General features: G+C 40.6%; 1 protein-coding gene across 7 annotated transcripts in view; it reads left to right on the top strand.

Annotated features, from left to right (window-relative positions):
• Positions 1 to 13,297, top strand: part of ST7 (suppression of tumorigenicity 7) — a 281,307-nt gene that overhangs the window by 205,849 nt on the left and 62,161 nt on the right. For all 7 annotated transcript variants that reach the window (XM_089917481.1, XM_089917482.1, XM_089917479.1 and 4 more), the window contains one exon: positions 2,914 to 3,028. In XM_089917481.1, coding sequence (XP_089773607.1) covers positions 2,914 to 3,028 — 115 coding nt within the window. The remainder of the gene's footprint in view (positions 1 to 2,913; positions 3,029 to 13,297) is intronic.

The following is a 13,297-nucleotide window of genomic DNA, read 5'->3' as shown; positions in this document are numbered from 1 at the left end:
AATTTATGAGCCCAGTATTAGATGGATCTGGTAAAACTGTCAGGGAGATTGTAAATTGATGTAATGGCTTAGGAGAGAGGTCAGAGCAGGATGTGAGGATGTGGGAGCCATCCCCACAAAGGTGGTGGTATTGAGACCCTGGACACAGAAGTACCCTAGAGATGAGGGTGTTTATGTGAAGGGCACTTGGGGCATAACCAGGGAGACAACCTTCTCCTAAGTAGCAGGCAAGGGGGAAACTAGAGAAGGAGCTAGAAGATAAGTACGAAGAAAACCAGAAGGGAATGGTGTTGAGGAAGCCAAGAGACACAAGTTTCAAGGAAAAAGTCATCAAACTGTCCAATGTTGCAGAGGTCAAGCACGAAAAGGACTGGAGGGCGTCCACAGGAGCAATTTAAGTCACCTGGAAATGTGGAATGAACAGATTCAGAGGAATTGTGGGGCTGGAAGCCAGATTGTAGCTTGCAGTGAGGACTGAAGGGAGCTGCGGGAGTAGAACATTCATGGCTTTTTTCTAAGACAGCGTGCTGTGAAGGGCTGGTGAGGGCCAGGTGCGAGCTAGAGTGAGATGGGACAGCAGAAGGTTCACTTTTTCTTCTTGTTTATATTCAAGAAGTAAAGCTAGATTTCCAAATTGTCATATGACCTCGATTACCTCTCCAACATTTGCTATTTGCCATGTTTAAAATCCTTTTACTGGTGATTATTTTTTTGGACATGGTATACTCTGTCCAAGCTTCCAGCAAAAGCATTGCTGCCCAGACTCCTAGCATCTTACTGCAAGTTCTGTTTAAACAAGCCAAGACCTCCATGTTTGCTCTTAGTCTCATTGGATTTTAATTAGACCCCCCTCTCAGTTTTTAAGCTTCAGCATACTAATATTTGGAGTTGCACTTTTTAAATTATAGAATATGATTTGTGTCCTTGAAGTTTGACCTTTACCTGAAGAATTGGTTGAAAATGGTAAGTGTTTAAATGTTGCAGGTTAGAGAATGTCTTGATTGTGTTGCCAAATGCTGAATGACAGAGAGATTTAATTCTAACAAGCACTAATTATAAAGGGAAAAAAAATCAAAAGATGATGTCAGCCAGAATCAAAGTGAACCAGAACAAGAAATACTTTTATTGGTTACAGAACATCAACAATGTGTGATACAGCCTTATTCACTTACTTTACTAGCAATGAAAATACTGCAGGCTGTCTCTAGGGGGTTCAGACAGGCTTGTTGAAGACATAATCATTTTGATAGGTGTTATTCGTTGGTAATATGATGCTTTGGAGTGGCAGAAAATTACTTATTTTTAGAGATATGCTAAATGTTCTTGGCTTTAAAAAAACAAAACAATATGGCAAAGATTTTATAACTTGGAAGAAGTGGATAGTCAATGCAATGTATCCACTGGTTTCTTGCTTAACAGTAAATTAGCCTATTTTTGAGCATTATTTCTCTCAGCACAATTGCTTTAAATATTTTGACATCAAAAAAAGAGGTATCGGGGCTTCCCTGGTGGCGCAGTGGTTGAGAGTCCGCCTGCCGATGCAGGGGCACGGGTTCGTGCCCCGGTCTGGGAAGATCCCACATGCTGTGGAGCGGCTGGGCCCGTGAGCCATGGCCGCTGAGCCTGCGCGTCCAGAGCCTGTGCTCCGCAACAGGAGAGGCCACAACAGTGAGAGGCCTGCGTACCGCAAAAAAAAAAAAAAAAAAAGAGGTATCACTTTTTTAGAGGTCATTGTGTTATAATAGAAAACAGTTATCCATTTAGGAGATTAAATAGAGGTTATATACGTATGCATCAATACATACATACACACACACATATATATAAATAGGCATGTGTGTGCGTGTGTGTCTTTGCTTTATAAAGACCCTGGTTATCTTTTTCTTAAGGTGAGATTTATTTTTCTTGAAGATAAGATTTTACTCTGAAATTCTTGGTCCTGTCTTCTTTCTCTTTGTTTTCCAGTGAAATTCATTATTATATCTTTTAACTCTCTTTGGACCTCTTTTCCTCCCCATGCTGTCGAGAACCTGAGGCCGTTCCTTTAATCATTCTTTCACCATTCTAGCCAGTTCTCTTCTTGACTTCTCATTGAATCTAATTCAGTCTTCCCAGGCTCAACCTCATCATTTGACATCTTTGCCACTGTACCTGGGCTGCTGAGCACTGTTAGCTGAAACTTGACAACAGTGCCAATTATAACCTCTGCAAATTCATGGTCTGTTAGGGCCCCAAGACGGCCTCTGCAATCCTCGACTGTTCTACACTTTGACCGCTGTCTTCCTATTTCCTCCCTGCCACCTGTTCCCTCAGTCTCAGAAAATAATCTTGACTTCTGTTTTATTGAGACCACCAGGCAGGAACTCCTGAACATCCTCTTCTTTTACTAACATTCCTTGTCTCACTACCTACAAATTTTCTCAACACATATCACCTTCTAGTTATTTTCCTACTTTTTCTCCTTAACTTGGTCACCAGGCTGCTCAGAAGAGTAGTGCCTTTTGTTTCCCCTTCTACCCTCTGGCTTCCATCCAAAACTGCAAACTGTTAACACCTATGAGATAGTTTTCAACCTTCACTTGATTTGACCTTTAAGGCATTTTAACATTATTCAGTACTACCTCTAAACATGTTCCTCAGTGTTCATAAAAACTCCTCACTTTTGGAATTTCTCCCACCTTACTTTCTCACAAATTCAAAGTTGCCATTTTTCCAAAATAGCAGGAAAAAATTTAAGCATTTATTGCTTTACAACATAATAATTGATATGAATGCTTATCATTCAGTATTAATTATACTTCTAAAAATTACATTATACTTTTATATATAGTGTATAAATATAACTCAGTATTAGTTATACTTTAAAAAGATAAGAAACATATATTAATTATTCCTTGGTTTCTTCTTTCCTAGTTAATGAAGGAGTTCCCTCTCCTGAGCATGTTCAACATCCATGAAAACCTTTTAGAAGCCCTTCTGGAACTACAAGCATATGCTGATGTTCAGGCAGTCTTAGCAAAGTATGATGGTAAGTCCTTGGGTACTTTTATCTACTTGAGTATTCCTCTCTTCTTGATGTATTTCAATGATTAGATCAGAAGGATCATTTTTATAGCACAGCACTTTGATGACTATCCTCTTAGAGAATTTCCACCTGATTTCCGTGGTCAGGAATCACTCAGAACCTCTGCACGTAGCATGTACCTTGCTGGAACAGCACTGACTGAGCTCCTGCTGTGACCCCTGATCGGCTGACTGTGACCACTACCTGTTGGTTATGTTGATCCTTCAAAGCAGTGGAACAGCTGGTAGCTCTTGCTACAAACCTTGTGACAGTTCAGTAATATTTGAAGATAAGATCATGGCCCTTTCATCCCAGGTCTTCTCCTCATTAGCAGAATAACCCCCATTTCTTCATGAGAGGCTTTGCCATTCTGGTTCCTCACCCATGAGCACAGAATAACATTTTGCCTCTTCTTAATAAACCAGAAAAAGTAAGCTGACATCTCCTAGATATTTGAAAACTCTTCTGCTCATATTGCCATTGTCTGTGAATTTACTATTTGATTAATTGTACAAAAATTTTCTACATAATTACCTGCCATGACTTAGCTTCTGGAATCTCTGCAGAATTTCATACTATTCTGCCATATTTCATTGTCTCCTGAAAACAAATATATTTGCTTATAAAATGGATATTAGGGAGTGATTACTTATGATCATTGTTTACTTTATAAAATATTTTTTCTTAAGTAAGCACCTTTAGTGCATTTAAAGAATTATTCAGGGGGAGTTCCCTGGTGGCACAGTGGCTAAGAATCCACCTGCCAATGCGGGGGACACAGGTTTGAGCCCTGGTCCGGGAAGATCCCACATGCCGCAGAGTCACTAAGCCCGTGCACCACAACTACTGAGCCTGTGCTCTAAAGACTGCGAGCCACAACTACTGAAGCCCACGCTCCTAGAGCCCGTGCTCCGCAACAAGAGAAGCCACGGCAACGAGAAGTCCGCACACCGCAACAAAGAGTAGCCCCTGCTCGCCTCAACTAGAGAAAGCACGTGCACAGCAGTGAAGACCCAACACGGCCAAAAATAATAAATAAATAAAATTAATTTATAAAAATAAAAAAATAATTATTCAGGTCAAAATAGTCATCAAACATATAGGGCAAACTATACTATTTGAGTCTTATTTTTGACCTACAGTTCTTCATAAGGAATCTCTGAAATAGGCTAGAGTTGTTACCCCTGCAGTTGGAGGAACTGAGGCATCATGAGACTGTTTTTGTTTTATTTTATTGTTAATTCTTGCTCAAACTGATGGAAACTAAAACCCGTCCGCCAGTGATGGCATCACTTGGCCTGTACAAACATGAGCACCCTGTGTAACAAGATATACGCTACCTAATATGGAACTGATTTTAGAAAGAGACAAAAGTATTTGTGGCACACTTTATAGTAAACAAAATAAAGACTGTTTGGCCTTCATGTCAGCTCACTTTTGTTCTCTGTTTATATGTGGAATCTCTGTTGGGATGACCTTGGGAGTCTAAGCCAGGAAACTACCTTAGAGGCAAAATGCTCATACATTACAGGCCTTTTAGTACCAGCAGAACCCAGCACATGGGTTCAAGTGGCCATGCACTTTTCCACATGCCGCCCCGTAGCCATCAGTGTCATGGCAAGGTTCCAGCGTTCTCATCCCCAGTGCCGACCTGCCCTTAGCCTGATACATCAAGGCTTAAGAAAAGATTTAACCAACAGAGCCTTTGGGATCTCAAATCTCCTAAGGCTCCTTTCATGAAGATTTTGGCTCATTACAGAAATCATCAGCTTTGTGTTACGAGACTGAGCGTAAAATAAAGAAATGAACTCATTTGGAGCTTTCTGTTGTCTCTCTCTATCCCTTTGCACAGCCTCTGTTCCACAACAGCCAAAAGCTGATTTTTTAGATTCTGATAACGTATGTCCACATTATTCGTTACAAGAGCTTGTCCCACCCTCCACTAAAACTTGGCTCTCACTTTGCAAAATTCCTTTGTTGCAAATGGACAGACTCACCATACCAAGGCCCTTGTGTTGAGCTTTGTTTATGTTTGTACCTGGCAACAGAGATGATGTTCTTATTCATTATTCATGGAAAAAGAGCCTCATTAGTGGCAGGACACATACTGTTGCTGAGATACCTCGTTAGGGGTTTTAAGTTCAGCAGTTGTCAATAGACTGCAGATGACCTAACCCCAGCTGAATTCTGGAGGGTGTTTTGGTACAGACTTGGCTTAGGCCAGTGTCATTTACAGTAGAACTATAATGAAGTGGCTGCTGAAGTTACTGTTGCTTGAGGAGTGAGCTGCAACCACACAAGACTATTAAACACGTGCCTCTTCTTCCTCACCCCGTACCATAAAATGGGCTCTTTCAAGTTCATCCCTGCTGCTTTTTCTGGAGACCCAAAGGACCTTGACCCAGTTCCGGTCCCATTTTCTGCCCCTGTGTTAGAAAGTGGGTGCTTCAGAGGGCTTGGAGTACAGACAGCAATGGGGGTGCCCTGTTCTTCACCCTGGTTCAGATGTCATCACCCTAATCCATGAGATGCTGGAGACAGCACTTTGAATCCCAGCCTCACCATCCCTCGCCATCGAGCCACACCCAAAGCAGCAGGATTATATGTTATCTTTGCAAATTGGAATGCTCTGGTTTGGTAGCTGTTTCTTGGATGTTTTATGGGTACAGCCATCCTTCTTTATTACATTTGCTAGGTAGCTGAATTTTTTTAAGTAGTATGTTGGGAAGTGACACAATGGGATTAGTGCTGCTTTTCTGACCTTTGCAAAAAGGATTTAGAAATACGATAAAGCATGGGGGAAAAAACAACATGTTCTGAGGAAAGGAGGAAGGCAACCTGTATTCCCTTTGCCTCATTCTTCTCCACTTTTTTATTTGCTTTGACTTTTAAAAGTGACATTTACAAAGTCCTTTTACAGTGAAGCCCTTTGGCAACCCTGCATTCTTAGTAGGATTACCAGGTAACTGATCATACCTCCTTGTAAACTGCAGTCTAATTTTGATTTTTTCCCTTGAGATAACTTCTGATCTTATATTATTCTAGCCATTAGTCTGAAATGCTGTCTTGCCAGCCTCAGGAGTTTTCATGCTCTTCTAGTTTCAATTTGTTAAACAACATTATGGGTGGGCAGTTTTTATCCAGGTGATTGGTGTTGGTTTTGGAGTGTCCTTCACACAATAACTAAAAAAACAGCTAGCATTGAGTTCTTATAATGTGTCAGGGTCAGACGTGGTTCTAAGCTCTATGTGGATGGACTCATTTATTCTCACCACAAACATATGAGGTAGATACTATTATTAGCCCCATTTTACAGCTGTGGTTACTGGTACAGAGAAGAGTTAAGTAATTTGCTGAAGTGAAGAGCCTAAGATGTCAAGTAAAGCCCTGGAGATGTTACGTTATGAGAGCAGAGATAAACTGAGAACAGTCTTTGTTCAATAAGATGTGAATTCTACGAGGAAAGGAAAGCCAGGATAAAAGCTGAGGTGGTCTGACCCCTGGCCCGTGCTCTTAACCATCATCATACTTCCACTGGTCTCTGCTCTTGGCGGTATCTTTTATTGTTTTTATTAACACTGTTCTTGTTGTTATTATCAGCTACAGTTTGTTGAGAACCTACCACGTGCCAAGCACATTGCACACATTACCTATAACCCTTACAGTGTCTTTGCAAGGAGGTAGTTATTCCATTTTAGCAGATGCAGAAACTGAGGCTTGTGAATTTAAGTAACTTTCAAGACCACATTCCTTGAAAACTGTAGAACTGAGATGCAAATTCAGGTTTAGCTGGCTTTAAAAGCCCATGTGTTTTTCATAAACGTAAGCCTTGCTGAAGTGACTTTCACTCCCTCTCTCACTCCTCTTACAAAGGCATGAATTAGGCGGGCAGGAGCCGTGGTGCAGAATTTCAGTAATGCCAAATTGTCTTTTAAGATTCTTTTAAAATCGTTCCTTAAGAATTGGGCATATCGATATTTGCTTATCTTTCTGAAACCATCTTCAAAATATGTCTTTCTATCTTCAACATGTACCTGATTTCTTTAGTCACAAAGGGGATTTGATGTATGGTGTCCATTTAATTGGAGATTTATCTTTTTTTTTTCAGTCATACATTAGCTATAAAGACAGAAATGTTTTTTAAGATCATTAAGTCATCAGAACCTTCTTTTCACAGCCATTGAGAAAGTTGTTGCAAGCTTTGGATTGCCTTTCAAAGAAGTTTATAGGCCACCTAGGTTGAAAGCTTAAGTCTCAAAGATTAGGGTGGGAATGGGGAAAAGAATTCATGCGTTCCTTATTCATTATCGTTTGCCCATTTCAATTTTAGAAGAATCTCACAGAGCAAGTGAATAGGAATGTGAGTGCTAATTTTGTGAGCATTTCCTTTGTGAGTGTCTAGTTCTGTCTCTAGTTAGTGATCCCTGAGGATGCCAAAGGCAGTCCTGTTGGTGGGGAAGACCTGCTGAGATCAAGTCCCAGCTCTGCCTTTCACTGGCTGAGTGAACTTCAGCAAATCACTTAACCTTCTAAGCTTCCATTTCTTTCTCTGGAAATGGAATTGAGGCTTAGAAAGCCTAAGTAACTTGCCCAGGATCACGCAGCCGGGAATTTGTTGTGAGGATTAAAGCGGTTAATCCATGGTAAATGTTTAGAGCAGTGTGGGCCATACAGTAAGAATTCAGTAACTATTAACCATTATAAAGCGCTAAGGTGACCACTCCTGAACTTCACCTCTGTTCTCAATCCGTTTTGTTCAAATGGAAAACCATACATAAAATGTCAGTTAAAATGAGAGCATAAAAGCCCAGTCTTTTGCCCCCCCCCAAAATTGTTATGGCCTGTTATTAAAATTAATTTTAGATCTCATAGGACATATGTGTAGATATTTGGTAAGAATGGAAATGCTTAGTTTTATCTATAAACAACTCTAACATTTGGAAAGCTGAAAAAGGAAAAATGCCCAACATTTTCACTCCTGATCAGAAGACAAATTGTTTCAGGCTTGGGGCAATTTGTACCAATAGAAATACAAATCCAAGCCCTTTTCGATATTTACTCCATTAGGTCATTTAGTGATTGCCCTAAATTTGGGGGCAGGAACTTCCCTGTGAGGGACAGCTGGTCTTTTTTATAGTCACGAATACTATATAAATGCAACAACTATATCAAGACCATTTTTACTGGTGCCATCAAGCCCATCCTAAATTAGCATTATTATCTACCATCTGGCAATGTGCAAAGGGTATACTTTCAAGAACAAGACATGTTTGTAACATTGGGGGAAATACTTTCATCTCAGTAGATTGAAAACAGAAATTCTAAAGAAAGCACGAGGGAATCACTCTATGTTGAGACTATTCAGAGAATAAAGCTTTTTGCTAATCATTGGTTTGCAGAGTCAGCATGTAGTTATAAGTAAAACTTTTGTACACTTTGTTCATTGCCCAGGGCCTTATAACTAGTACAAGTTACTCAACTATCATCTCCATTCCTCTGAAATGGTCACTGGATACCCTGTCTTTTGGTTAGGCTGTTTTCCATTTATGTTTGTGGAATAAGAGGGATTTGAGATGCCAGAAGGACCAGTGAATAAAACCTCTATCGACGGGACTTCCCTGGTGGCGCAGTGGTTAAGACTCCACGCTCCCAGTGCAGGGGGCCCGGGTTCGATCCCTGGTCAGGGAACTAGATCCCGCATGCATGCCACAACTAAGCGTTCACATGCCACAACTAAGGAGCCCTCGAGCCGCAACTAAGACCTGGCACAACCAAATAAAATAAATAAATATTAAAAAAAAAAAATCTGTATTGAAGCAGTCAGCGTCAGGCTGTCCAGACCTCCAAAATGGTGCTTTTCGGTCAAGTGTATGTATAGATGTGAGTTCTGATGCCATAGGCACAGGCAGCTTCTGACACGTATCCACTACAAAAGGAGGCTGCATTCAAGAAAGAGGGTTTGAAGTGTCATCAGTCCCTAATGACAGACTCGAAGCCTAGTCCAGCTCCCTTCCCTGGCCTGGCTCTTATGGAAAAGATCAAGGATACCCGGCAAATGCTGAAGAGAATCCTTGTGTAAAACATAGGCAGGTAATCCCGTTGCTGCTTCAAAGAAGAAAATAATTATCAGCACTGACACCATGGGCTATGGCTTCAGGCTGGTAAGCACGAGTGACTGAGAAGTGATGGCCCTGTATAGCTTTGCAGTGGGTGCCCTGCTGACTTGGAAAGTAAGAGTTAGATCCATCAAGAGGACTAGGCCTTTGAGGTTACAAAGGGCATGTATATACTATACATGAAATGAGTGGGAGTTCTGATAACAGATGCTATTTCAGTGAAGACTGTGTGCGTGAAAAACTTCTACAGTCTCTGATGATGGAAGACATTTTATGAATGCATACATCTGTGATTCGCAGAGTTGGCACATGAACAAACCCTCTAAATTTATGCTGGCTTTAGTAATCCTTACTGCCCAGTTATCATAATTTACCAAGGTAACATCCCTCCTTAGCTGGCCATCACCATCACATAAACTGCCATATTTGGCTCCAGGGCACCAGCCACAGAAGGGCCTCCTGACACAGACCTTTTGGGGTAATCCAATTCGAAAGTTGCAAACAAGATCTGTTGTTTGGCTTTGTAGCATGATAGTTGAATCCGTGTTGCCTGCCTCTCCCCCTCCTCCAGGTTACCAAGATCATGTAGTATTTCCCCATCCCAGGTGGCACATCATTTTGAGGTTCTAGTATATCAGTCCTTTCTATTTCTTCAGTGAAGTTTTCACCTTTGGTTGAAAGGGGACCTTAGATTGGCTTTTTGAAGGTGGGACAAAAAGACTTCATACTGTCTGGAACCCCCCCCCCAAAATCTAAGGACAGAATTTTACATACCTGTTTTCATTGCATCATATCATGAACAGGAGTAAACTGAGAAATTTTCTTGAAGACAGTCACATGGAGGACAGCATCACATAATGGTACAGTAATAAGACGTTACAGTCCACAAACAGGAAGGAGAAGTGGGCTGCATTTTCATTCGTTTGTTTTTCAATTTTGTTTGTTTGGTTAGTCAGTTCGTGGCTCTAAAAGCGTCTGTCAAGGCTACACAAACTTCAAGTATATCAATTTGCTGGGCAACCAAAAAAAGTGATGCTTGATACTATGTAATCTTAAATGGTTATAAGAGTAATTAGGTTAATTTTTTCAAATTAATTCAGCAAGGATCTATCAAACCTTTATGTTGAAGATACTAACTTTTCGGTGCTTCCACATTCAGAGATGAATATGATTTACTCTGTGTCGCCAAGAAGCTTTCGGTCTATTGAAGAAAGATGTTAAAAACAAAAAACAACCCATGGTGAGTCGAGGTGGGATGAATCCGTGCTCAGTGAATCAGTTTGAAACATGCTGTGGGAAGTACAGAGAAAGAAACTCTTTGAGAGCAAGCCCTGTGTCCTCTTCTTCTTGGACACTTATGTACTACAGTAGGTATTCAGAGCATCCATGGTGAACGAACAGCTTGTTAGATGGAGATGCACTATGACGTAGTGTCCTTACTTGTGAGGTGCTTTGGGACTTATCTGCTGGTTGCCACCTTGAAAACATTCTTTTAGAAGTATAGATGTAAAATTGACCCTCAGTTGACTAATCTCATGCACAGGGAAAGTAATGGTCCTTTTAAAATTACATCTTGATTGTTATTATTATTGCAGATGAACAAAAGGAAATAAGGCGAAAAGATTATCACTGGAAAAATTCTGTCCTATCTAAAGTTTTGCCCCATGGGTTTTCTGAGACACATCAAATTGACAGTTTTACTCATAATTACATAAATTTGTCCTAAGATTATTTCATTGAATTGCAGGTTTGATCTTATGAGCCATTTATGACTTTTGAAAACTTGAACAGTCATCCTCCCTGAGATGACTTTTTTTTTTTTTCAGCAGCGTCATTCTCGTAAAGGGTCCTTGGGAGCCAGAAGATGTGTGGTTTGCCTTCCTTGTTTCTGGACAAAAATTCTACTTTTCTTCAACCTTGTTTCAGCTTTTACTCTTGCCTTCTTCCTGCCCCACTTTTTCATTCCACTGCCTTTTCAAATAGACATCTAGATTTAGAGCACAGTCCAATGTCATGCCTTCTGCCGGAATGCTGTAAGCAAAGATAAAGGAAGTGTACGTGTTGAGAAATAACAAGTTTATGACTCCCTCTTAAAGCACCCATCAACACTGATCGCTTTTGGCTCCCAGAAGCTAAATTAGAAGTAAATGTTTGCATGTTGAAGGAAGGTAATATCAAGTGATTTGATATGTTAGTACATTAACTTAGGATTTTATTCAGCAAACACTGACCACCAACTATGTTTCAAACATTGCTTTGTGTTGTGGGTACAAAGTGATGAAGAAACACAGCTTTTACCCCTAAAGCACACCACATAAGTAGGAGAGGGAAATAAGAGAATGGACAATCGCTGTAAAGTGTAAAGACTGATAGAGTTTAACCCAAGATGGAAGGGACACCTCATCCAGGGTAATGAGGGAAGCCACTCCAGTGGAGGTGGGATCTGTGCTGAGCCAGACAGCGCAGGTGCTGGAGGCAAAGAGAATATGTCCAGAGGTTCAGGGCAGTTTTGACACAGCTTGTGAGGAGAACTCTGTTTCCCACAGAGCAGAGGGAAGACAGAGGCTGTAGCAAAGGGCTGAACTTGCACTGGGTGAGTTAAGCAGGGGCCAGGCCTCAAAGAGCTTTGGGTCTAGTTTGGATTTTGTTCTGGAGACCATGGAGAGATTTGGAGGCAATGTCAGCAGAGGAGGGGCTTCAGCCTGCCCCCAGAGCGAAGGGAGTGGCACAGTGGATTCACACTCTACCCTTTTTTGACTTGAGGTGGTTGAGAGATGAACGCTGGGAAAGCCCTAAGATGTGAAGGAGTAGAATGCCGCTGGAGAGGACTGGGGAGGTGATTTCAGACTCTGCGAAGAAACAGAATTCTATCCTTCAGGGAAACATATGCAGGGTTTTCCAACCAACAAGCATAAAAGAGTTTTTAGAGTTTGGCTTTTCTTCTTTATACAACAAATGGGAATCCCAGTGCAGAAACTTTTTTTATTTCCTGGGTGATCGAAACTTTCTATTTTAAACTATAACTACTTCATTTCATTTGCTCTCCTGGGATCTCTTTCTTAACTATGTAGACCCAGTATAAGCCTTAGATAATCTGTCTTTCGGGGGCATGTAACTAAGACGTTATCAAGAGCCTGCCAGGATTCATGTAACCCACCAACACCTGCCTACTTCTGCTGAGTCATAACAAGGACATGAGGAGGGAAAACATAGTGGAATGTGGGGAACAGGTGGAAGGTCCACCTAGTCTTTAGAGGTTGTGAATTTGGAGCAGGCGATGTGAAGGCCTGCACCTGTCAATCTACGAGTCTCATTTGCTAAAAGCAAAGCTTCTGACAAGGTCTTGTCTTACACTTTAATTACAACCAAAGTAGACAAAGCCTGAGATTAGTTAATACCTTGGATTTAATTCTTATCAAAAAGGAAGCACCTTAAAGGAGAGCATGTTATCGTATAGCTTATAATAACAACAACGAGAAGTCACACCCTTTTTTTAATTCAAACGAAAGGTAAATATAAACCCATAAATGGAGATTCAATAAATACTTTGTGCAGACACTATGTGGCATAGGAGATACAGAGATTTTTAAAGTGGAAATTGGTTCAAGAAGGATGAGAGATTCTAAAAGATGAGACTATAGTTATTCCCACTGGGAAAAAAATGTAAAATTAAACACAAATGATTAAAGTTTATGAAAATATCAGAATGACAAATAGCTAAATAAGTATATACAAGTGAGGTAGAAACCTGTCAGCAGGTGTTCTGGGTGGCTAAAGTTCAGAGGAGGCAAAAGTCTCAAGACTTTATTTGTGAAGCCATTTTCCAAGGAAAATGATAAAGTATAAGAGAATGATGATAAGGAAAATAAAAGCAAGTACCACATTGGCAGTATGGGATGGTGACAAAGACACGCTATTGCAAGACCATCTCTGTCACTAATTAGTTAGGCAGCTCTTAAGTATATCATTTAGCTTCCCTGGGCCTGTATTTTTTATCTGTAAAGTGAAAGATTTTTGAGGGCTGACCTACACAGTCATGTGCTGTTGTCCAATTCTTTGATTTATCTTGTAGTACTACTATCTGGATAAGAAAGTAATGTGTTAATAAGTTAATAAA

Source organism: Delphinapterus leucas, chromosome 9 (assembly GCF_059928025.1).
Source record: "Delphinapterus leucas isolate spDelLeu-1000000601 "Yukka" chromosome 9, BTC_Dleu_Yukka2, whole genome shotgun sequence".
NCBI lineage: Eukaryota > Metazoa > Chordata > Mammalia > Artiodactyla > Monodontidae > Delphinapterus > Delphinapterus leucas.
The sequence above is the reverse complement of the archived record's forward strand: the minus strand, read 5'-3'. Positions and strand labels throughout refer to the sequence as shown.